Genomic DNA, 24,886 nt, shown 5'->3' on the forward strand with positions numbered 1-24,886 from the left:
TTCCTTTTGCCCCATTAATTTTAATAGAAATGGCGTTTAAATGATTTGAATTCACTTTAACACATATCAGTTCTTAATTTTTCATAGCAGAAAACTGGAATGTTTTACTTCAAAACTACCAAAACATCGTTTTCATCTTTTTCCCGTTTAGGCTTTTGAAATCAAGAACGGGTTGAAAGTAGACCCGATTTTCCTGTATTCCTATTATCTTTCCCATATCGTATTTGTTTCGTTCGTTTGTTTCCTCTTATAATGAGTATCTCTTTTAATAAGTTCTTAGCAAACCAAGTACATTTACATCCTCTACCAATTATTAAATATTTCCCTTGTTTAAAGATTCGTCCCGTATTTCAGCCCGTATTTCCCGTATTCAGCGAAAGCAATTCATTATAGAAAATCTTAAAGGTCGTAAATAACACATTTTATGCATTGTATTTTTTTCCGAAATATCCCATTCATATGAAGAATCAGGGTCCTTCTCAACCCTGAATGAAATGTTCATTTCGCGTAAACACACTCCCCACGAATAAATCGATTCCCCTACGTTAACACCTACCCACCCTGTGCCGACGAAAAAATCTGTTTTCAAACAACACGTATCGGTGTGTGTGAAGGAGACCGCTTGTACCTATCCAGTACGCACACCACCGTACCTATCATATTTGAAGTGACACAATCAACTCCCGGACACGGTTGGGTACGGTTTAGGTTTTCCCTCGCAATTTTTTTCCCTCGGGATTTTGTCCATTTCCGCCAGTTCCTGCGATTGTTAGACAATTGCCAGCGGCAAATTTATCAACGTACCATCGCCAGGGAGATAATTCTTATTGGTGCAAAGTGTGTCCGGTGTAAAAATTCCAATTAGCCGGTTCTGTTCGACGAGACCGTCCGCTCGGTGAGAACGAATGAGCGGAGACGGCCATTTTGAACGGCGGCTCACCTTTTCTTTGTTCCTCTCAGTGTGCCCAGTGAGCCAACGGTGCGGTGCCATCTCCGATTTGAGGGCTACCCGAAACGAGTTTGCACATTGTTGCGGTGCCGTGGTATGCTTGCAAAGGTGCTGCTGTGTTTGAGTGATTGTTTGTGACGTGACAGAAACTGAAATCTTGCCCCCCATTGCGATGTGAACTGTGCGGTCGAAAGTGAGAGGAAAAATTCCGCCAAAAGTCTCATCACCCCAGTGAGAACAACCGTTGTGAGGAGAGGGTTACATTACGGCACCAATACCACTGCGCATCCATAACTGAGCGAGCAAGTGTGTGCGTGAGACAGAGAGAGAGAGAAAGAGAGACAACCGCAGACGGTGGCTGAGCGCACGGTACCAACACGCATCGACGTTTATTTACCGACGAGAACGCGTGTAGAGCACATCTACGCGACACCGAGCACGGGACTGTAGAGCAGCAGCGCGCGAACCACAACAAATCGGAAGGAAGTCATTGTTGTGTGGTGTGGAACAATTTCTTCTTTTTGGTTGTTCTTATTGTAGCTGCCAAATCCTGCCCGCCTTCAACAGTGTGTTCTGTGTGCTGTTTTGATTTGCCTTTTTTTCGATTTGGTTGCGCTGCTTCCGGCTATCCCATCGAAAATCGACATGAGTGTGTGAATTGTCCCCGTTTGTTCCAGCAGATCTCGAAAGCATTATACTGCTGCATGCATTTGTTTTGTGTTGCGCTCCAATCCTGCTAAAAAGGCGGCCTGTGTGTCTGTTCGCCCAAATGCGCACCATCACCAATGCGAACGTGACACGGCAACGAAGACCATTCATCATCATCATCACCACCGGTGAACAGGAGCTATGGAAGGAATAATTCGTTAAGGTCCTGCCGCTAAGCGTATTATTCCTGTGCGGGCGGTTTTTATGCCGGAGCCGGGCATTCTCTCACCACGTGTGTGGTCTGTGGGGAAAAGTGTAAACGGAAAATAAATTCGTCCTGCCGCGGCCGGAAAAGAAGCCTCCTCCTCGAATCACTCACCCCCATACCCCTTTCCTGGGCGTGCGCCAGTCAGTGTAATTCCAAAAGTGTGTACGGCGCCCCCTTGGTGTGTGCGTGTCTGTTTTTACTGGTGTATCCAAGGAAACGTGAAGAAAGGGCGCCAAAATGTTTGACCTAGAGGACACGAGCATTACCGGATTCCACGACGCGATGAGTAAATACAGTGTAAGTAAGATGATGAAAAAATTAAATGCTAGTTATTTGGTTCGCAATCATCCACCTGGCCGTGTAATGAGTTACGCGGGTACGGATGTGTGTATGTTTCACGCAACGAAATCCGCCAGTCGCTGGCAGATGTTTATCGGCGGATGTCCCGCATGTCGCACCGTCTCTCGCTCCTGTGATGAACATCTGCCTGGGGTGGGTTTACCTTCCCTTTAAAATGTCAATTCGGCGAAATAGTGTCTGATGTTTTTTAATCTGTTTTGTGTGTGTGGTGTGGTTTTTTTTGTTTCATTTTGTTCGTTTGCGAGAGCGTTTTGCATATTTTCGCAAACACACCGTCTGTCACTCGTGAATGAGTGCGCGAATGGGATAGAAAGAGAGTGAAAGAGATTGACAGCCAGCGAGAGATGACATTCTCTCGCTCGTGTGTGTGTGTTGAGTGTTTTGGTGTTGTACCGAGTTGCAAAACCGATTCAAATTCGTTCCGTTATCGGTCGGACCCGCGCCGGAAATGAGATGCGAATAACGATTGGTGTGTTCCGTCGTGCAGACTCCTTCCTCCACCCACCACCACCCTTTCATTAATGCTTAGTTCGAAACCCGCGGCGAACACTTTTTCGCCGGCGTATGAGCCGGGAGATGAGAATGAGAGGAAAGGCGCCAAACCATCGGTTTCTAGGCCGGTGCGAGAAATAGCTCACCGCGCGAGAGGTGGCCGCCGCACTACAGTTCAAGGCCAAAATGCCGGCTGAACGGGGTGTTTCGGAGTCGGATGTTACGTGCTTTGTTGTGTGTGCGGTGTGTGTGTTTAGCACGTTAGTTATGCTTCGCCGGTGTGCTATGCTGCCAACCGCGCACGTGGTTTAAGGTGAAATTGATACGCACACAGTCCACACATTCGTGCGCACTCGACTGAGCGTGTAAAAAGTGGATGTCGCATTGTGGATGAGCTGATGAACAGCAAATATGTTTAATTTAATGCACGCAAAGAGGTTGCGCTGCTGAAAATGCTCAACCTTACGGGCCAAAAAGCCGCTAAAACACAGGCACGATTCAGCGCTGCAAAATGTACAACAGATGTTGTGCGCGCATTGTGGGGAGCTCTCGAAACACCTCCCAAAGGCTGTGGTGTCCTCGCTTCTCGTCGCCGTTGCCAACGGGAAGCACACACACACGCACACACGTTTCCAGCTCGCCAACATTCCTTCCAGCCGTTGTCCGATTTCGCGCGAAAATGTAGCAAAAGGCGAACGGTGGAGGCAGCAAGAATGAAAGATAATCATTGCCGATGAATGTGTGTGCTGCCCCCAAGACCCCCCGCCCCGTCTCTTCTTGCTGGAATCTCCATCCTGTTCAGCATAGTCGTCGAATTTCTTCCCCGATCTTATTCTTAGTTCATGTTGCTCGAAACACACACACACACACACATACATCGGCCCCATCAGCAGAGAGCTGAGGGTCTGCGCATGTTTTGCGGGAGGTTTTTTAAATTTGCTCTTACTCCGATCCTCCGTCCCTGCCCTTTCTGCGTACCTCCACAAAAACCAACCCATCGTAACATGTGTGCGAAAATGTTTTCAAACGAACGAGCGAGAGAGAGGGAGAGAGTGATCTCCGCGCGAAGAACGTCAAGATCACGTTTTTTCTGCCGTATGTACTACTGCCCTTCCAGGCACGATGAATTAAGCGCGCCTTTTTTTTTCAATGCTGTCTGCCGGGCCACCCCACACCACCCGCCTTGTGCTGCTTTCTTCATCCTGTACCGTGGAATTGGATCTGATCTTTTGTGCTGAATGTAATCGGTATCGATGGGGAAAACGATGCGGGCAGAGAAGAATTTCCGCCCGGGAGGTGGTATCCTAGCCGCCGCACAATCGGTGTAATTGTTTGGTGTTCCCGCGCTTTTTCTTCCGAACTCCTGGTGGCCCTGAACATAAAGGCTCTTGGGGGTTGAGGGGGGCTTCCGACGAGATCGGCAGAGATATCTCTCTCTCTCTCTCTCTCTCTCTCTCTCTCTCTCTCTCTCTCTCTCTCTCTATAGCCGCGCGCGCGAAAACTTCCAGACATGGTCGAGCCGGGTCCATCGATTGCCCGTTGTTACAAGGACATTGTTGTGGCCTATTGCACCACTCGTCTGCCTCTGCTGTGTGTCTGGCTCGAAGCAATGTTGCCGCCGTGTGTCTGTGTTGCTGGTGGTGCTCCACGGATGGAGAGAGAGAGAGAGGACACACTGATTACTATTCCAAGGATTTACTTATTTTTTCACGTTTAAAAACGCCATACTTATGCTACAGCCAATGTCAACTATCGTCTGCCACGATCAATTACGTATTTCTTGTACCAGACTAGAATGTATTTTTTAAAATCTTTAACAACAGATGTCAGATTTACAGAAATGTAAACCATTGAATGCCATTGTGATTTTATTAGTTATTAATCGATTTGTTAGAAAGGTTAATCAATCAGAATAGAAAAATCATGCAAAACTGCTTTGGGAAAGGTGCGTATCAGGCATAAACAAAACATCATAAAATTATTATGACTTTTAATATAATAAGCCATTAAAATTAAAACAAATATTCCATTCATGTTTTCATTTGGGTAATGCTGGATAAGTTGCTGAACCCCTCTTGCTGTAACTTACCTATCACAAACCAATAACCCCTTGGTACTAAAATGCTGCTTTCCATTTAAGAAAATGCCCAAATTTGTCCACCCAACTGTTCTGCTGTGAATAATTTAACGGACGAAAAGTAGGTCAACCGGCATCAATCGGGTACTACTGGCTCACCCCAAATTGCTCCTGCCAGCACCACCCCTTTTCCACGCTATAAATGTGTGGCCTTTTAAAAAACAAAAAGCGCTACCTAAAGTCGATTTTTCGGTGAAGGGGAAAGAACCAAGGGCTAGAATTTGAGGTTCTTACATTCCCATGAATGATAAACCCAGGCAGAAGAAGCTTCCTGGGTGTGGTACACCCAGGGTGGGTTTGGGTGTTTCGGCGGAAGCTCGTCCATAAGCATTTCTGTGTCTTTTCCAGTACCCCTACACCACTATCAGGTAGAGGAGAGAATGCACGGTGATGACACACATATTCCGATCGTTTCCTCCTGTCTTCTACCCCATTTCTTCGCCAAGCCTGTTCTACCCAGGATAGGGCACGGAATCTAACTTCTGTCATGCCGAGCGCTTAAGAGGTCCATACGTTTTCCGTTGGCCTAGGGCAGCAAGCGATTGTTGGACGATGAGAGTGTGGAATGTGTTTATTTTGTTTTTTTAAATCTCTTTCCCAAGGCAACAACTTCTCACACAGAGATACAGCCACACACACAAGCACTCTCCGACACAACACAAACCCTTCACAGCGGTGGTGCGAGGGAAAAATTAGAAAATTATTGCACTAAGGTCAGTTCTCGACGAGTTCTGAAAGGAAGGAGCGACCCCGAAAACGACGACAAATCGTAAATGTGCTATGCTGCTGCTGCCTCCGACGAAAAGAGAAAGAACACGGGCACACACAGACACAGAATCTTTCGGGGTGTTTTTGGTGTTTCGTTCTGTGCCTTTCTTCCTATCCATTTTCACCCTGGTCGTCTCATTTTGGGAGTTTCCCTTCTGATGTTTCTCGTGATGGTTATGAAGCAATTGGTGGTAAAAGAGGGAGGACAAGGGTTTTTTTTTCTATTGGTATGGGCTATTCATCTCTCTCTATCTTTGTTTTTGCTGTGTGCAGGGTCGTAAATCTTTATTACGGAGTGCATTTTTGTTAGGAACGTTTTATGTTGCTACATTTCACCGTATGGTAAAGCGGATCGAAATTTAGAACTTGATCTTTATTACAAACAGCCCGAAACTGTTGCCTGTGTGCATATTTGTGTGTGTGGTATAGCACAAGGGTAGAGAAGAATGAAATGAAGGACGAATAGGCACACCAATAAAGCTATTAGCCATGATTTGAACATTCCACTAATTTATGCACATATGATATGCGGATGCTGGATTGCATCAATCACACCAACCATGTAAACGAACCGTGATGACAATACCCGGGCCACAATGCATATTTAAAGGGAAAGCGGGAAGCGCCAGGCGCCTTTTATATGTGCAGCAAAATGTTTAAATGTCCTCCGTTGCTTTTACATCGACCTTTCCCAGGGATACGAAAAATACAAAAAAGGAAACCTACAGCCAATGTCATTACGCTGCCCGCGCACACCTCAAGAGAATGCAAATTACAATGCACAATAAATGGTGTATGTGTGCTCTAGAAAGTGTCGGAATTGCTTCAATATCATCCCCCTGGTCTGTCATATAAAACGATTGCTGCTCCAGCATGGTTGCGCATACTCAGCAGGAAAAGCCTCGGCCACTCACCTAAATAAATCATGCCCTAAAGCGCAAGAATTCGTTCTCTCGAGCACATACTTTTCTGGCAAAGCTCCTGAACCTTTCTCAAGTTCACGGCCCCATGCTCCTACGTTGCCGGCAGTTGCGGCGGCAACTTGAAACCTTTTTTCCCATTTATTGCTGCGTCCCATCCACCCAACCCCATAGCTCTTGCACCACTGGGTGGGGGTGGTAGTTTGTGGAACGCCGGGAGATCGCGCACGATCACAATCTTTTGCCTGTACTGCATGAAGATGCCGCGGGTGTAAAGCGAGATCACTTGGTAACGTAGGGTCTGGCTAGATATGGACACGATTCGCGGTTCTTGGGGTTGGTGATGGTTCTGTTCTAGACGTCTGTTGTGTAGTGTGGTGTGCTCTCTTTGTTCGTGGAGAGATCGTTTTATATTACATCTTTCAGTGGTATGTGGGGCTGCTACTAGACAGATACATATCTAAGCGGCATTGGAAGAATGTGTTCTCGTTTATGCTTTTGGATAGTTAATTACTTCCCGTAGTGTGGATGGGTTCTTCCTTTTTTGTAGATGTTTGTTCTAATTCTAATTTACATATTCTATTCTATTGTTCCCTCTCTGGGAAGATTGGGTAGTAAAGATTTAGGCTTTACGTTTGTTACTGGTTGTCAATTTTAATCGAGATACACATTTGCGGAAATCAGATCGAAGTAGATCTTATCCAACACCAGATCTTTAATATCTTTCTATGATTTTCCCTACAATTTCTTGAACTTAAGTTTGAGGTTCTGGTACTACCTCCAGCTCGTTCTTGCTCCGGTTCCAGGGAGAACCTTGAATAGGTCGGAACCAAAGAGCAATCGCCAAGGTTCGTTCTTTGTTTTTTTCCGAATTGTTAACTCATATTGCTATCCTCTCTCGGTGCTGGGCTCAGTCACAAGTGTGTGGCGATGTCTACTTCACGTTCTTAGTACACTCCAGCAATCACTGCCGTTTTTCCCTCGCTGGAAGAGTTGTGCACGGCTGCCACACACTGTTCAGAATTGAAAAGAACAGTGGTTGTGGACCTATTTGCCAACCATTCTTGTTAGCTAGGAAACGTGAAGAAGCAAAACCTCAAACCTCGGACAAGCGAAAAGCAACATCAGAGATACTACCACTCCAAACGGGCTGGCCGGACTCCCAAAAGCCACAAGAGCGCAACACCACCACCGCAAGTCCGCCACCATCTCATCATCATCATCGTCTTCGTTTTCTTCAGCATAACGAACGCAACGAAGCGAAACAGGAAGAGAAGTAGGCACATAAAAACACTCCTTGCCCTTCCTTGTACCCCAGGCTCCTTCTCTCTCTCTCTCTCTGTCTCTCTTTACCCCAGTGGTCGAGGGTTGTTCTTGTGTGGCTGGTCCCGAGAATGGGATGAACATGACGACGATTGACCACCGGCCGGGGTGTACGCGGTGGTGTTGTGATCATGGTGGGGTATATACCGGTGGTAAAGTTTTTAATGCTTTCCGTCACAAAGCTGAAAAGGGCAAACGAAATCACTATAATGGACCACAAAGAGAGAGTGAGAGAGACAGATCGAAGAAATGTGTATGCCATAAGGGGCCAGCAGTCAGAGCATGCAAGATCGGTAACCCCGCTCTCTTCTTCTGCCGGACCTGATTCTGAGTTTCTTTCCTTTGAATGTATCTTCCAATGGGGGCTCTCCATAGTCCCCACAGTGGTATAAGGGTCTTCCCGCGCAAAGACGAGGGCATTCCGTGTGAAACATTTTCCTCAATTTCCTCTTTTCTACCCTTTGGGACTCGCCCTCTCGAGTCTCCCTAGCTTGATGTACTGAGGCAATGGCACAAAAACAAGACGCTCATCAGAAGATTTGTGTGGGTAGTTGCAGCGTAGAAGGAGAGGACTGTGAAAATGCGTGCGGTTAAGCTAATATAGTAGACGGTACTTTTAGTAGTTCAGTACACTGTGCCATCAGAAGAATGGCCACCGCAAAGGCTAAGAAAAGAACGTGCAAAGAGGAACAAAGAGACGAACGGAAAGCCGTGCACACACACCCCCATTCGGTGGTGGATGGAAAAGATTTCAATGCTCAACTTTTTACGAAGAGTAAAGGCAAGACAGGAACCGGTTTTTGGCTGGCGGATAGAATGGAGTACGAGTACGATCTTCAGGGATGGAGCTCTGTTGTGCCTCTTTGAAGATCGTTCTTTAAAAGATGTGTGTGTGTGTAGCGCGGTTTTCGGGTTTTTGGAGAGTTTGGTTGATTCTGACCGTTCTCATCCCGGTTATTGCTGCGGTTGCGCCAAAATGCGGGCTGAATCTACCAAACCCTGCCGCTAGTGGAACTTTATTGATCAAGCTTAAAAAATAAATATTTTTAAAACACTGTTGCTGTCCTCCATATCATGCCGAAAGACATCTGCGCACTCACAACACTTGGCCATCTTGTCATTTACCAAGTTTAGTTGATCGATGGAAGGACAGCAAAAATATACCATTGCGCACCTCTCCATGTTCCGTTTTCGCTATTGCGTTCATATTGGGTCTGCAAAATGTTGAGTTATTACCGGTGCACAACAGCGGAACACACCGCCACACCCGGTCCCGAAACACGTTGACTAATTACACCTGGAACGCACAGTATGCAGCAGAGACTTATCGCTCCTGCCCCTCTCTCTCTCTGCCCGATTATTGGCGCTTTTGCTTTCTTTTCTCAAGGGCTTTTACAGCACTCCCGGCAAGCATTGCATGCATGGGTTTCTTTTCTTTTTCTCCTGGAGATTTGGCTTCACAGCATCATCTGCGTCAGCCTTTTTCCGCTTCGCCGCCAATGACCTGTACCTGCCCCAGACTGTTAATCCTTTTTTCACACCTTTGTTTCAAACTTAATGGTTTTATTGCAGGTAATTTTTGTATTAACACGCAAAATTATCGCAAGATAGAGAGGAAATGGTTTTTCGTTAAAAAAAAGGTCAGTTAAAGGTAATTTTTTACAGCGATTGCAGCCTTTTTTGTAAATCTTTACTGATGTGTTGTTTGGGTATTTCATGTTGAACGCAAAAAGAGCACCATTGCATACATTTGGGCGTTTTAAGTCATGTGTCATTTGAATATGGCCTGCATGATCAATCTCATTCCGAATCTGCAAGTTGGCGCCTCCTCTATTTACTTACTCATTCGGGAGCGAAAACTGATTTCAATTTACTTCAATCGCAAATCGAAAGAAAAGAGTTCGTCTGCTTACAACCTATCAGGCTGCCAGAACGCAGCGGCGAAGGAACCGTTAGAAGTGTCTCTCTTCTCCCTGATAATTTCTCTCATTGTTTTTGACGCGAGCACTCCTCCTTCCTCTGTGGAATAAAAATTTCCCGCGCATTTTCCCTACCAGTGTCTCCTGCCAACAACCTACACGATAGTGCCGCAATCGAAACATATGTCTTTTTTTTATTTTTGTGGGGAAGGTGTTGCTATGCTTTAATGTACTTTTTACCGGTTCCTACCCTTACACTTTGACCCCCAGGTGGCATTGAAATGGTTGCATGTATAGTAGTCCCTTCTCTCCCCCATCAAGAGTTTCGCCGTTTTGCTTATAAGACCTCGATGCTCCTCGTTCAGCGGTTTGTATTACGTCCCGGTTGATCGAATTATCAAAAAACATGCACACACCCTTCGATGCTGCACCTTCGTTGGACGGAAGTGTTGGCGAGAGGCAGGTGAAACCTTATGTTGGTTCGTTTGTTTTGTTTCGAGGGTTAAAACACCGGGTCTACAACTCTCTGTATCCTCTCGGAGCAGCACCGCAAAGAAGGAGAAAACCGCCACCAATACACTAACCTTCGGGAGCTTGAAAAGGAACTCAGAATTGCTAACAAAAATGGAAAGAAACGTCCCCACGTGCCGCATGCGCACAACGGGAACATATCGGGAGGATTTTTTTTCGTTGTTTGTACCATTCTACCGATTTGACTAGACTTCTTGGTGCAGTGAATATCCTCGTCCACACAGCGTTGTGTAGGTAGTAGTAGTCAGTCGTTCACTCGACTCCTTCGCCAGGAATCCAATCATTTCTTATGTGCTCCTGGTATTTTCCGGAAGTGACACGAGCTTTCTTTCCGTTCTCGCATTGCTATACGGTGGCCCCCTCCCAGGGTTTAAGGGGGAGGCCACTTTCCCGAATGCCCTCCGCGGAGTAGATCTACGGAGATCTTCACCGGAACTAAAATACGGTTCCAAGAATTTGTGCTTTCTCAAAGAGGTGGCGTCCAAAGGGAAATGACTAAACTGACGGCTACTCTGTGTGGCGAGAGCTACCGAAAAACCGATCGATATGAAAGATTTAGCTCCATGCGATAGGTGACTCATGAGCCGGAAGGACTAGGGGTGGATTTGGGAGGGGTTTGTTCTTCGATACCTCGTTCTCGGTGCTCTGTCTGCCTGCCCTGCCCACGAGCCACCGTGTGGGGTTATGTTGGAGTTTGCGCTTTTCGTACCAAACTGGGCGCCAATTTCCCACAATCTCAGAATGGAAAAGGCAAGAAGGGGATGGTAAGCATTGTTGCTGCAGGAGGGAAAGGTTATTTTTTTGTAATGAGAAAAAAGTCCATCAATTACACTTTCGCTTTCTGTGACGGGAAAACTTTCCTCGAAATTTGATGTCCTGGTAGTGAGTAGCAATCGATTTGCTTTTTTTTTAATTTTGTTTTTATTTCGCTTTGTGCTTATTTCCAATGGCAAAAGGACTGCAATATGTTACTTATGTTACTGTATAGTATTTTGGATATTTATAGAACAAACAATATATCTTTCTAAATAACGAATCTTCTTCTATAACTTGTATGTTCGCCTACAACAACGATTCTGATAAAATTAATCTGTAAATTAGGCGTAGAAACTACGCTATTTTCAGTCGACCTTTATGAAAAGCATTAAATTCAGCTTAAAATAAATTCAATTTGAAACGCTTCATCATTATTTTTCCCGCCTCCTCTCTGCCTGCACTCGACGGCAGCCATAGTCAGTGTTAATGTTTTCCTAACTCTGGAGTTTTAGTAGCAAAACAGCAGGATCCGGTAGTGTAGGAGGAGAGTGGAGGTGCCGGTGCTACACGACGCATGCGTGTGGCGTGGAGCACATTGTTGGTGTTATAGCCGGTAAAAAGGACTAGTTTCCTGCCGGTACCGGTACTGCTTTCCTCCAGTGTAGCTGTGTATTAGGTACACAGCAAATTTGTGAAACAGGAAATCTGATTTCGTGGATATTTAGTTGAGAGCGAGGGAAAGAGAAGCATACTGATGGTCACACACCGGTAAACGATGATTCATTTGCACAGACAGACTGAGAAGGAATTTGTCGTCCTGTCCTTTAAGCAGGATAAGTAATGATCTGTCATGGGAATGGTAGGATCTAATGCGAAAGGCAAATGAAGGGATACATTTTGTTGAACAATTGGCACTGGGTGTTATTAGGGGGAGGAAATTCTATTATTAAAATTGCGTTGGGGATGTTAGTATTGCGACTGTGTGAAAAGACTGTAAGTTGGCCAAAACCAATCATCCAAGTTGTTGATTCAGTTTCGCTTATATTTTGAATTCTAAAGTCTGTAATTGTTGTTATTAGTCAATATATTTTTTTTCATATTCTGATGTTTTACAGTTGTAAAACAAGTGAATAGATTGCCTAACCATCCTCAACAAAATCTCAAGCCTAAATCACACGTTACGGACGGACAACAACCTGCTCCTCGTGTGAACGCCACACTTGATTGACCATGGCCCCTAGTTCCCACCGATAGCAACATTCCCCGTTTCCAAATCACATGGGTGGTGTATATGTGCCTGTGTGCTGTGTTGCATTTGGATGGTTTTTAAATTTTTCCCACACGCGCACAACCCCCTCTCGATCTGCTCTGAAGCGCGAAATGGTGTGTGATAGATTTTAGTTTTCGAATCTTACACATATACACCTTGATGGTTCTATTCTCACGCGTACCTTCAGACACAATATTTCTTGCTCTTTTTATGAAAAGTCGTGTTTCTGTTTCTCGCTTTACACCTTCGTCAGGATTTTCGTTGCATGATCATGTTGTGTAGAAGTAAAACAAAGAAATCATCTTCTGTGCTATGCTGCACACACCGGTGGTGTTGGTAGGACATGCAATTAATGTGTTTGAAACATTGCTTTTTGCTTAAGAAAAGGGGTGAGAGGAGTAACGAGCCGTGATGAGAAAAAGGGATTGAAAGTGAGATGATGGTGAGCGATCAAGTTGTAAAAGGCTGCTCTTCTAGCGGGCGATCTTCCGCGGGGTTGTGGAAGAAAAATAAAATCTTCGCCAGACGCGTAGAGTGAACTGAGTATGCTCCTTCTGTTGTTATCAAAGCAATTAGCCGCAGTACTGCCCATGTTTTGAAATTAATTATCGCGCACAAGTGTTACGCACCGAGCACTAATTGATGATCGTCAGCTTTACCCCAGTTTTCTCTCTGATGTTCATTCGTTCCTTTCTCTCGGGGGAGAAGCACTCGTTTATGCAGGAGGGGACGCGTCGATCGTGTCGCTTTTCTCTGTTACTGTAGCCTCCTTATTTCGTATGGTGGATCAAGGCAGCAGCAGCAGTAGCAGATGGTGCGCGTGCACATGTGTTATTGACGATAGGGAAGTTGTTCCAGGCACGTGCCCCGCTGAAGGAAAGGAAAAGACGTCGTTGTACGCATCGACTTTTTTGATCGTATAACGGCGGAGAAGGGAGTTATAGGTAGAAGCAAGCGAGAAGATATATATTCACTTGTCGTCATTACACCCCGAAAGCATCTGTCACATCATCGCTCCACCTTTTCTCGTGTTTCCCTCTTTTTTGGCTCAAGTTTTTGGAGCTCTTCTGTGGCCAACGAGCCTGCAGAGCAGGTTGAACGTTGCATGATCGCGTTTTGATCGGAGTAAGGATAAAAGGCGCTGGGTCATGTGTGTTTATGCTTAGGGGCTGGTAGAAAACCACCGTCATCATCATGTACCTAGTGTGTACAAGACACGATGTTTTTGTTTGGTTTAGCGGTTAGCAGTCGCAAAAGCGGAAACTACTTTTAAATGCAACGAAAAATGATTCCATGTTGGCATTTCGCTTCCTGCGGAAGCCGATGCTATGAAAGGGAAACACATTTGTAGTGAAGAGGCACTATTCTCCGTATGGGAGTTGCTGTGTTCTGGAATGGAGTGGACGTCGTAGTGTTGCTTCCTCTCTTGAATGTCGTTTGCAGCAGGGAGAAAATTATTATTAGATATTTTCCACTTAAACCGATGCCCTCTTCGCTCAGTCGTTCATGTCGGGGTGTAGAAAAGCAATCCACCCAATTCCAAGAGCGCCTTTCGTATCTGGCTTTGATGATTGATGATTTAAGTGGTTGAGATTACAGTCGTATCATCTATGTGTGCGTCGTGCCGTGTGTTCTATTACCCTTTACCAAATGGCAGAACCTATTACACATACGCCCCCGCGTCATGTCGTGTTTTTTTAAGTGAAGCTATTGGAACTCAGTACATCATATTCTTTGCTGCATAATGATGTATAGGTGGAGAGTTTTGAATGATTCATATTCAAATACGAAATCTTTGTGTGCGATGGTGTGCTCCTCTCTTGGGTGGTACCGTTAGTTAGAAAGGGCGCGAAAGTGGGAAACACGAACGGATCACGGAGGGATGATGAGGTGTGGTAGTGGGTGGGAATCGAAAAACAACATCGGGCGTCAGCGACAAATAAACATCACGCGGCGGCGGGAGTAATGACCGCCCCGATCATGTTTGGCGCGCTTTTTTCCATCCAACCTTCTTCTCTTGTGCCGTTGTGTTTCTCTCGACAATCTTCAATTCTGAGTGTGCTCGATGGAGCGAGAGATTTGTCGTGGTCTGTATGGCAACTGCGGTGGGCTGAAAGAACCATTACACAGTGAGGTGAAAGCAGCCAGGGGAGAATACCGCCAAGCATGATCTCCGGGTAGCATCATCTTGTCGGGAGAGAAATCGCTGCCCTGCGTTTTGTAGTACACCATCGCCGTTCGTTCTCACGCGCGATTCTTAAAATAATTGACAGAGATGGTGGTGTGCGCCCTGCTTTTTTGAGTGCGCAATCATCATCATTCACCATAACATCGTGTCCTCGTCGTATCCACTCTGAAAATTGCCTACTCCGCTCCCTTTTTAACTCCATCGCTTCTCTTCTTCGGTCATCATCCAGCACCCTCCCCCACCATTATCAGAGGAAACAAAAAGCGCGCGCAAAGTTGCTGATTTTGCGCGGGAAAGTGGCAGAGTGTGCGTGTGCGTGTGTCCTGTTACTTTATTTTCATTCTTTCTTTCTGGTCTCCACGATCGTCATCGTCTTTCCCCACTTGCGGGATCTGAATCCGCCCCCCCCCCCCCCCCCACCACCCTACTCTGAACGGTCGGAAAGTCGCGCGCTATATTCTTGCGTAAGTTTTGCAACTTCCTTCGATGGAGGGTAACCCACCACAGTAAGTTTGTGTGTGTGTGTGTGTGTGGGGATACAAAGGTGAGACAGAGGTTTTTTGGCGCGAAACTTTCATACCCTGATACAAGCGGCACAACTACAACTTGTTAGCATGGCCCCCTGGAAATTGTGTCCGATTAAGGAGAGAAAGTTTGGGACACAATGGTGCGATGTTGTACTTTGGGTCAATATTCCTCAAGCTAAAATTATACCAGCTCCCCAACATATCTCATAGTCCTTGGGACCCAAAATGTGCCAAGTTGTAGTCAGGTTTTAAGATATTACAAAAAAGGTTGTGAGGACCATTTTGAGGTTGGATTTTGTTTGTATAAAAATATAGACTAACTTCAATATGCTGTCCGAAATTTGAAACAATTGTGTAGAATGAACGAGATTTGCCTATTTCACAATGCTGCACAAGAGTTTGTTTTTTTTTCTGAACAATCCCAACAGGCATATATCGATGTCCTGATGCCTGCAAACATCTCTCACTTTCTTTTTTGTAATATCAGTTGTCTAATCCCTAGGATCCCTTCTAGCGCTATGTAAACATCTTGTCTGGGTTTCTGATCGACAATTAGAAGCGAAATATTGAATGATGCTACTCTATCAACTAATTTCACCAGATTGTAAACTCAATGTAATTAGGCGGCCCGTATTCTGAGTCCACTCACTAGATTTAAAAGAGAAATAGAAACTTAACGAGCTGCTCCCAACATCCGCCAGACAGAAACTTGATAGTATGTTTCACCTTCTTTTGGGTCGTTTTCTGCCATCTATGTTCGGAGAGAACGAAGGGAGCACGAAGTTTCCGAGAAAACAGAGAATTGAGTTGGCAAAAAGAGTAAGCAAGATTATCAGCAGCAGCAGCAGCATTTTTCAACGAAAGCAGGATGTTTTGATTTCTGCGTTGTGTAGTATCATTTCATCAACCAACCAGTTTTTCTAGCCCCGACATCTCCTTCCGCTGTAGAAATTGATAGTCGTAGCAGAAGGCATACTGGCATCATTCCCAATCACATCGAAAAACGCTGCCTGAAAGTCCAACCTTCCCACACACATGTGAAGGTGAGTTCTTGGTTGTTATTGTTTTGTGTTTTGTACCGGTTTTGACAAATGCACGGGCTTTTCGCGCCAAAACTTTCAATCAACCCTGTCTCTGCGTGTGCCCTGTGTACTTTCTCGTTCCTCCTCACGCAATCCGTTATCTTCTCCGCGTCTTTCGTTGTGTTGTGCTGGCGTGTTCTCTGTCAACATTGCGCGAGCGTGAGGAGGGGGGAGTATGTTTATGTGTGCATACTATGGTCCCTCTTCTATGTTGCATGTGATGCAAACACTCTGTTGTCGTTGGTTGTGTTGTTGTGTCGTTGTCATCAAAGATTGCGCGCGTTTTTTTTTTGAGTGCCGCCTTTTGCTTCGTCTCGACCCATCATCGTGTTAGCTTTCGTAGCGGCGGTCGGTGGGATGTATGATGCGTGAAACCGACCGCAGAGAGGAAGAAACACACATTTACTACAACATTTGCGGGGCAATAGTTTTTGGCGGGGAATTGTATACAATTTCATCCGTCGTTCAACATTCGCTCCTGGTTAGGAAACATTCGACCTCTTGCCATGTACACTGAGCGCGAAAACGTTGCCCATGCCGCGGGCAACAACCGATGTGTGGTGTGTATTGGTTGGGTTATGTTGCCATCTACAATAAACTCATCTAGAGGGCAGCAAACTAGTCTAGTACTGATCCAACACCATTAGCAATGTTCTAAGCAGTCGCGAAACAGTGTCCAACCTCTCCTCCTTCTCTCTTTCTGCATTCGATGTTTTTGTTGCTGCCTCTGAGTCGCATACAAGACGTCCAGCAACTGTCTGGAGAAGCTCCGGGAGGATAAGTTGGGGATGAGTTGGGAGCACAGCATGTTTCACCCCTGCAGACGCGGATATGGGACGATGTGATGTATCTTTCGTCCAAAAGTTGTTGCGATTAGTTTACCATTTGCTCCAATACCATCCTTTCTGATTTCTGTGCCTCTCCAAACCGAACCGGCACACACACACACACACACACACCTTGGGTCCGGGGAACAGAGCCGATGCGATGAGAAACCAAACAAAAATAAAGAACATTTGAAATGAAGAAGAAAAGAAAACACTAACAACAACAACAGGCCTACCCCTGGTACTGTATGCGCACGAGCGAGCGAGCGCGGGCTTCGAAAACGGCCAAAAAGAGCGCACCAGTGTTCAGCGTGCTCGAGCGCAACTTTTGACGTGACTGTACTTTCGTGGTTTCTCCTTCTGCCCGAGCTCGGGGTTCGTTCGGTGTTCTGCTGCCGCTGCTGCTGCTGGATGATGTATTTTATTCCCCTCGTTCTGTTGTGCTGGAGTGTGTGTGTGTGCGCGTGTGTGTTGGTAGGGGTTGTGTAGCGTTTGTTTGTCCCGTGCAGCCGGCCGGCTTCAGAAGGGCGCAACCACCACAACGCTATTTAAAAAAAAACATCCCTCCATCCTGTCTCGCTCTCACACTCTTTTCCAGCCCTTCTATGAAGCATCTCTCTCTCGCTCGGTTGCGTGCTATTTTGTTATGCGCTCCTCTCGCTCTCTTCCCGGGAAGGGTGCAATCCCTTTTCCCGTCTCGCACATCTCCTTTCCCCGCCTTTAAACCCGTAACCCACAGGGTTGTGCAGTGTTGCCGGCTGCTTGCCTGCCTGCTGTGTTCTCTCTGTATAAGGGATTTTTGTGCGCGCCCTCTGGTCGAGTTGAATGCTTCGTCTAGAGTTTCCTTGCGTGTTGTAGCGCGCAAGCAATACACACGGGGTATGGTTATAGTGTGTGTAAGAAAAGTTTAGAAGGGCCCCTCCACACACAAGAAAAAAAAAGATCGACAAAGAAGAGAGCGAAGGGTCGTATTTTTCCCTTACATTCGTTCCCGCTGGTTCTGCTTCAACTTGGTGCGTCTGTGTGTATGGAATTGGAAACATTTATCTCCACCATCCTTCATGCGCATTTATCCATCCCTTCCGAAGGGACACATTGACTGTGTGTGTGTGTGTCTGTTATGCGTTTTTGGCATGAGAACGTTTTCCCTCCATTTGCTATCCCTCTGTTGTTGTCACGCTTTTACAACGATCCCTTTTGAACCGACTGTACTTTTTTCCCAGGTTTCCTTTGTTTGCTCTCGCTCACGCATCTACAACAAAAAAAAACTTATGCTGCTCCTACGGCAGGCAGAGGCAGCAGCCCTTTCTTCAATGTTTTCGTTTGGGGGGGAACGAGACTATTGCATTCAGGGCTGAATTGAACTTTGGTATCGCGGGAAAGCCTGAATAATGCTAGTAGTATGCCATGCAATAAATTGTTTATGGTTGGCTTTGTTCGACCACTAGCAGCTTTTATCGCTGTGTGCATCGATGGTGTGTGGAGCTGGTTATACGTGTTGATGTTAAAATTTCGTCCACAAATAACGAGGGTAAAGATATGTTGTATGAAATATGCGTATGATGTTTTCATGCAAGTTTACTCACTTCCTGAACTGTTGCGAAGGCGCTGGATTTAACTAATGCTGTTTTTGAATGCTGTGCCACATTGTAAAGGAACTCTTTGTGGAATCGAAAATGCGTGTTTACTTTAAACCATGTTATCTACTTGTGTATGCCAATCTGCCTTTACTTATCGTTACTTTTTAACATTGCTCCTTTCAGACTCCCATGTCGGATCTCTACATCACCGACTCGATGCAGGACATGCTCGATATCGACATCAAGTCAGAGGTGACGACGGTTGTGGGCGGTGTGAACGAATTCGTTTCGTTGATGAACTATGATCTGCCCTCGCTCGAGCTGGACAACAACTCCCTCGATGGGAACAACTTCTACTGCAGCGCAGCGTTCGGCATTGGCAGCACCGATCTCTACCCGGAGGTCACTACGTGTGCCAATCCGAACTTCGTCATGCCCGTCCCGTCGTCGTCATCATCGTCGTCATCTTCATCCTCATCGTCATCCTCCTCCTCCTCCTCGATGGGCGGATTCCCGAACGGCAGTGTCCTGTCGTCGTCCGGCTCGTCCGCGACATCGTCGACGATGAGTGCCCTTGTGGCCGCCCAGTCACTGCTCAAGTCACCGAAGCAGAACATCAATCTCAACACGACCGTGCACGGCGACACCAGGCACAGCTCGACCATGGCCAGCCCGAAGGAACGCAAAAGCCATCTTACCTTTTCGCCCAACACCATCAAGGTGTCGACGGTGCAGGAGGCGAAAAAGATCTCCAGCCTGGCGCAGATCACGCGGGTCGGCGGCACGGCAGGCACCATCTCCTGCACGTCCCTCGCGCCAGCGACCCCGGTAGACAATGTGCGCAAAGATCTGACCGCCCAGATGACGCTGAAGGAGGAGAAGATCATCGTGCGAAACGGCGGGATCGTGAAGAGCGCGAGCGAACACTTCGTAACTAGTAACGGCGGCGGTAGCGTAACGGTCGGTGAAGCGATCGTCCACCGCACGTCCTCCGTTGGATCGCCCGGGCTCGGCGTTGGGCTCGGCAAGGGTAACACCGTGAAGCTGGCCCATGGCATCGGTGCGCTGACCTACGCCAACAGCATACAGTACAAGAACCTGAAGAGCATACAGAAGGTCAGCGCGATGGGGCTGAACGGTGTGGTGAAGCGCGAGTCTAGCCCCCATCGGCAGCTGAACGGTGGTGCGGCCAGTCCGAAAACCTACAACCGAACCTTAATCGTGGATCAGAACGGCAAACCGGCGGGAGGAGGTGTCGGTGTGGTCACCATTACGCATGGCGGCTCCCCGACGACGACTTTGGTCGCCCGTCAGCTGCAGCGAGCGATGACCCCGACTGGCCCGAAGCAGAAGCTGATCAAGAGTGGTGGTGGTGGTGGCGGATCGCAAGGCGGCAGTATCGAGAGCGAGTTCCCCAAACCGGCCTACTCCTACTCGTGCCTGATCGCGATGGCGCTGAAAAACTCCCGCTCCGGCTCGCTGCCCGTCTCCGAGATCTACAGCTTCATGTGCGAACACTTCCCGTACTTCAAGACGGCACCGACCGGGTGGAAAAACTCCGTCCGGCACAATCTGTCCCTGAACAAGTGTTTCGAGAAGATCGAAAAACCGGCCACGAACGGTGGCCAGCGGAAGGGTTGCCTGTGGGCGATGAACCCGGCCAAGATTACGAAGATGGACGAGGAGGTGCAGAAGTGGTCTCGCAAGGATCCGCTGGCCATCCGCCGGGCGATGGTGCACCCCGAGCATCTGGAGGCGCTCGAGCGGGGCGAGATGAAGCACGGCTCGACCGGGGACGACGATCTCGACGTGGAGGAAGACCTCGAAAGTGACGGCGGCCCGTCCGATGTGGACGCGGAGGAGGTGGACGAGGAGGTGGTTGAGCCGGAAGAGGAGGAAGAAGAGGAAGAGAACGCGGAGGACGAGGAGGAGGAGGACGATGATGTGGAGTTGATAGAGCCACCGCGCGAGACGATCGACGTCGACGCGGAAAGCTTCATCATCAACACGCCGGAATCGTTGATCGATGGTGAAGAGGACGGTGGCGATCAGGTGGATTTCGATCTAGAGGTAAGGACCGCTCGTTCTGTTCGTCTGGTACGGTGGTGCAATCAACTGACTAACCGTCTCTACTCTGTTCTAGGTACCTGACTTTTACGGAAACATCAACGTAGACTCCAAGGACAGCACGCTCGCACTGGAGTTGACCGAGCAGGATCTTTTATCGCTGGAAGATGAAGATGAATCGCTTTACATTAATCAAGTTCAGCAACAGACGCGACTCGGTACCGTTACCGTATCGCAGCAACAGTCCCTCCAGCAGCAGCTACATCAGCAGACGCAAATCCACACAACGCAGCAGCAGCACCATCGACAACAGATCCAGCAGCAGCAACCGCCGGCGAAGCGTGCCCGGCTCGATATGACCTACTCCATTTCCCCGAACGCAAACGGTACCGCCAGCCTGGTGAACGTCATTTCCTCCCGCCAACCGACGATAGTGCACGGCACGGGCAACAACTCCGTCACCGTCACGCCCGTCAACGGTAACAGTGTGATGGGGCTAAGCTTTCAGCAACACTTTCAGCAGCTGCAGCAGCAGCAACTACGACAACAGCAGCAGCAGCCCCAGCAGCTTCAGCAAGGAACCATCAGGCGAAAAGTGCCGATGATTACGCGATTGGCTTGAATTAACCGCGCCGGTATGGTTTAGTCGTTTAGCTTAGGGAGTCGAACGTACACCACATTGTTGTGTGTATGGAACGTGGGTCTGGTAAGTGTGGTGGACTTTCTATAGATGGTATGCTATATGATTTAAAGAGGGAAAATGCATTTGTTTTCCTTCTATGCATACCTCTCTCATACAAGCCGTTAATATACACAAAAGCAGAAAGGAAGCTCTTACAATAAGCTTTATTCGACAGCCCACTCAGTGCGTTCCGGATGGTACAAACACACACACCCACATGCATCGTATATTTTTCCGTATTCGATTCCGCGTTCTCTAGCATTAAGGAGAAAGAGAGAGTGGAGGAAACAGGAAACAAATTCCAACAACAATCAGAATTTTTCTATGAGCATTTTTTTCTCTTTTATAACGATAAATTATTATCACTGCCAGAAGGAATATCGTGTCTTTGTGACACAGACACACAGAGAGCAGTGAGTGCCGTCGAAAAAAAATAAACCAACAACACCACAACCACATCCCACACACCAGCTCGAATTACACTTTTCCGGTGCTGATGGTAATCGTAACAGCAATATAAAATTCGGTACAAACACTATAATACTAGAAATAGCATGGTAAAGTTAGAAAGGGAGAAATAAGCGATAGTGTGAAACCTCGACTCTAGACGACACTGAGCGTATACCAAGAAGGGTCCTCCAACCCAGGATGTTGCATCGTTGTTGTCCGTTAAAGGCAAATGGTACTAATCCTGATAGGCTGCAGCTTACAGCTGTGAATACTTGTAACTTTCCCATCAATGGGGCAGAGCTTACACGTTGGTTTCATAGCTGTATACCGCACACCGAATCGATCGGAATCTGCCAATGCAACATCCTCGGTTGCAAACGAGTGTTGTACGGGACACCTCACGGGACAAAACTCACATATACCTGACCTGAGAGAAAGAGAAAAAAAAACAAAAAACAATATGAGGTACAATTGAATGCGTATTTACACCTGGCACCATCTTTCCAGTTTCGTAAGACTAGTTAGTTTGAGTACGCTGGAATGTTTCTCGGTTTGTTGTTATAGTTTTTATTTTTGATTATCGCTCTTTATTTTCAAAACAAACAAAAAAATGATAAGAGACAAGTCCTTTTTTCGGTACAAAACAAAATGTATAGCTGTAAGTGAAAATTTTGCCTGAACAGTATTTACCAAACGGAGTCGCGCTGATGCAACCGTTATGACTCAGCTAAGAGGGATACAATGACAGTGTGTGGTCAGCATTGCTAGGATAATTTTCATATCAATTTTTGATCATTGTATCACGCGTTCGTGTTCTGCATTGAGTTGGATTTTTTGATGAGCGGTCGTTTGTTTTTTATTGTTGTGTTCATCCAGCAACCTAACACTCTATCAACAACGCATCAGCGTGGCATCAAAAATTGGAATGAAAATGATCGAGTATCTAGATTTCTCTCTGTGTGAAGGAGGAGCGCGCAATTTATAGAGAAGGAGAGTTAAAAAAGCGCACACGAACAAAACTATATATGTATACACATAGAGGGGTATAAAACGTTCTTTAAGCCACAGAAAGCATGTTGTGCAGAAGTGTTTGTTTCTATAGAAGCATTACTCGCTGCACACACTATCAAAAGCAGTACAAAATACTACCTAATCTGTACCTTATCAGTGGTAGCTTGGCGATGGGTGGGTGGGTATGGTTAGCAGCAAATTGACCGTTTATGCTTATAAAGCACACTGTGTAAAAGCACGCACTCATTACCACAGTGAGGGAGAGATGCAGTGCTGACGCTTTTGCTGTGTCCTTTACAGACGGGTTTTTTGTTTTGGCTAATCCTACCCACGCCACAGACAGGGGAAAGTGGTGATCATGATGAGGATCCCCAAATACATATTAAATTAATTTTGAAACTTGTACTACCACTACTACTACGACAACTAAAAAAAAACACAAACTCTTGAATGACCAATGGGCCGCGAATGTGGTCGTCCACCAGACTGGGTTTGGTGTGTAATTTTGTTGCGCTCACATGCGCAACGTTGTGTTAATATTTTTAAACTGTTTATTTTTATTTTATTTTTACTGTTTATGTGTAATGTGTAATTAATGTAGTTGTTTTCTCGTTAAGCTGTAAGGTTTAATTTTAATATATGTTTTTTTTTCGTGTGTGCTTCGAGGCAGAGCATGGGCAACAGAAGAGGAAAACAAAAATGCAAAAATAACATTTAGGCCCCCAAAACGAAAGGGAATGGAGGAGATAGTGTTTAAGAAAGGATGTTTTAAAAGTATGTAACATAATACAGCCATCGAAACGCTATCAATAACTCAATCCCTATGAGTAGGTGGAAGTTGTACGATCTTTTAACTGAATGCCGCCACCCCTCTTCGTTGGTATCGTATACATTTCGTTTTTAGTTACACACTAGATGATAACACATCATAACTTTACGAGAGCTCTACTCTCTTCTTCAAACAGACATGCGAGTGTACAAAAAGGTGTGGAAGTACGATGTGATGTTAAACAAAAGATAAACGGAAACACAAATAAGGTAAAGAGAGAGAGCCAGTTAGGTCGCGAGCATTTTTAGTTTTACATTCATACCTTACCTTTTGAACAGTAAGATAAAGGAGACAATGAAAATTCAAAAAGTGTAGGATGAAAGAGGCGAACGAATGAAAGAGGATTGAGTGAGTGCGGTTGAGGGAGAAGAAGGAGCGTTTAGATAGTGGAGAAAAATCATGTTTTGTCAAACACATATAATTGTAAGTTTAAATTTTGTACAGTATTTGAAGGGGGCGAAGCATTTTTATCTTAAATTTTTGTATCAAAAATAATGTACTTTTTTAAGTAATTAAGAGAGTGGAAGGATGAAAAGAGAGAAGCTAAGAAAGAAAAAAAATATTAAAAAACACGAAAGAATACTAAAAAAATAATAAAAGATTTCTGTTGAAAAAATGGAACCCGCTGTTGTAATGTTTTTGTTTTGCTATTTATATATTAATTATGAAACTATTTTGCTTATCTTCAATTTCATAATTTTTTTAGCATCCTGTTTTAGATTTTATAACAATTGCTTGGGGTTTTAGATTAATTTAAAAACAGGAAACGTTGAATACAATCAGGTGCAGATTGCTTTCAATTTTCGTATCGTCAGAGTAAATTACAGGAGACCCAAGTGACATTTGCTCGAAACTATTGTTTTCCCATATCTGTTTGATTAATACTCGATAATTGAATCACTTGAAATTGTGGATTTGTGTGTGATCAAGTATGTTGAAAGCGCCAAGATTTAGTGTGTTCGTAAATTCGACGTTCCTCTATCGATTGACGATGCTGTCGAGCTCATTTTTCATTCATAGCTCTGGTTTTTTTATGAAAAGCAAAAGCTAATTTTGTGTAATGGTATTCTATAAAAAATGGATATTATTTAAGTATAAAATGGGAACATGATCAACTGTAACGATAGGAAACATCATTTCCGAGCGAATCTAGAAGAAAGTAACGAAAAAGCCGCATCACAGTTGATTTTAAAGGACTTTTTCTGAATTCCCTCAAACTGGTGCAGTTTAAGGGAAGTTTAAGGCTTCAGTTTAAGGAAATTTGCTCGAATTCACACTTATTCGTGCTCGAAAATGTCAATT

At 45.8% G+C, this 24,886-nt stretch overlaps 1 protein-coding gene across 2 annotated transcripts; it reads left to right on the forward strand.

Moving 5' to 3' along the window:
- Window positions 1-658: 658 nt before the first annotated feature.
- LOC120949150 (uncharacterized) lies at window positions 659-24,205 on the forward strand. Of its 2 annotated transcripts, none has more exons than XM_040366207.2 (3): window positions 659-2,162; window positions 18,729-20,615; window positions 20,689-24,205. In XM_040366207.2, exons 1-3 carry the CDS (start codon window positions 2,103-2,105, stop codon window positions 21,232-21,234), a joined length of 2,493 nt encoding a protein of 830 aa, XP_040222141.2. In that variant the 5' UTR covers window positions 659-2,102; the 3' UTR covers window positions 21,235-24,205. The 2 variants fall into 2 exon arrangements, with proteins under 2 accessions (XP_040222141.2, XP_040222142.2); XM_040366208.2 differs by lacking the exon at window positions 659-2,162 and adding an exon at window positions 14,952-16,099.
- The last annotated feature ends 681 nt before the right edge of the window (window positions 24,206-24,886 follow it).

Source organism: Anopheles coluzzii, chromosome 2, assembly GCF_943734685.1.
Source record: "Anopheles coluzzii chromosome 2, AcolN3, whole genome shotgun sequence".
Classification (NCBI taxonomy): domain Eukaryota; kingdom Metazoa; phylum Arthropoda; class Insecta; order Diptera; family Culicidae; genus Anopheles; species Anopheles coluzzii.

Coding starts and splice junctions, on each gene's coding strand:
- LOC120949150 (XM_040366207.2), top strand. CDS start 2,103: ATGTTTGACCTAGAGGACACGAGCATTACCGGATTCCACGACGCGATG. Junction 2,163..18,728: donor ACGCGATGAGTAAATACAGT/GTAAGTAAGATG, acceptor TGCTCCTTTCAG/ACTCCCATGTCGGATCTCTA. Junction 20,616..20,688: donor AGGTGGATTTCGATCTAGAG/GTAAGGACCGCT, acceptor ACTCTGTTCTAG/GTACCTGACTTTTACGGAAA.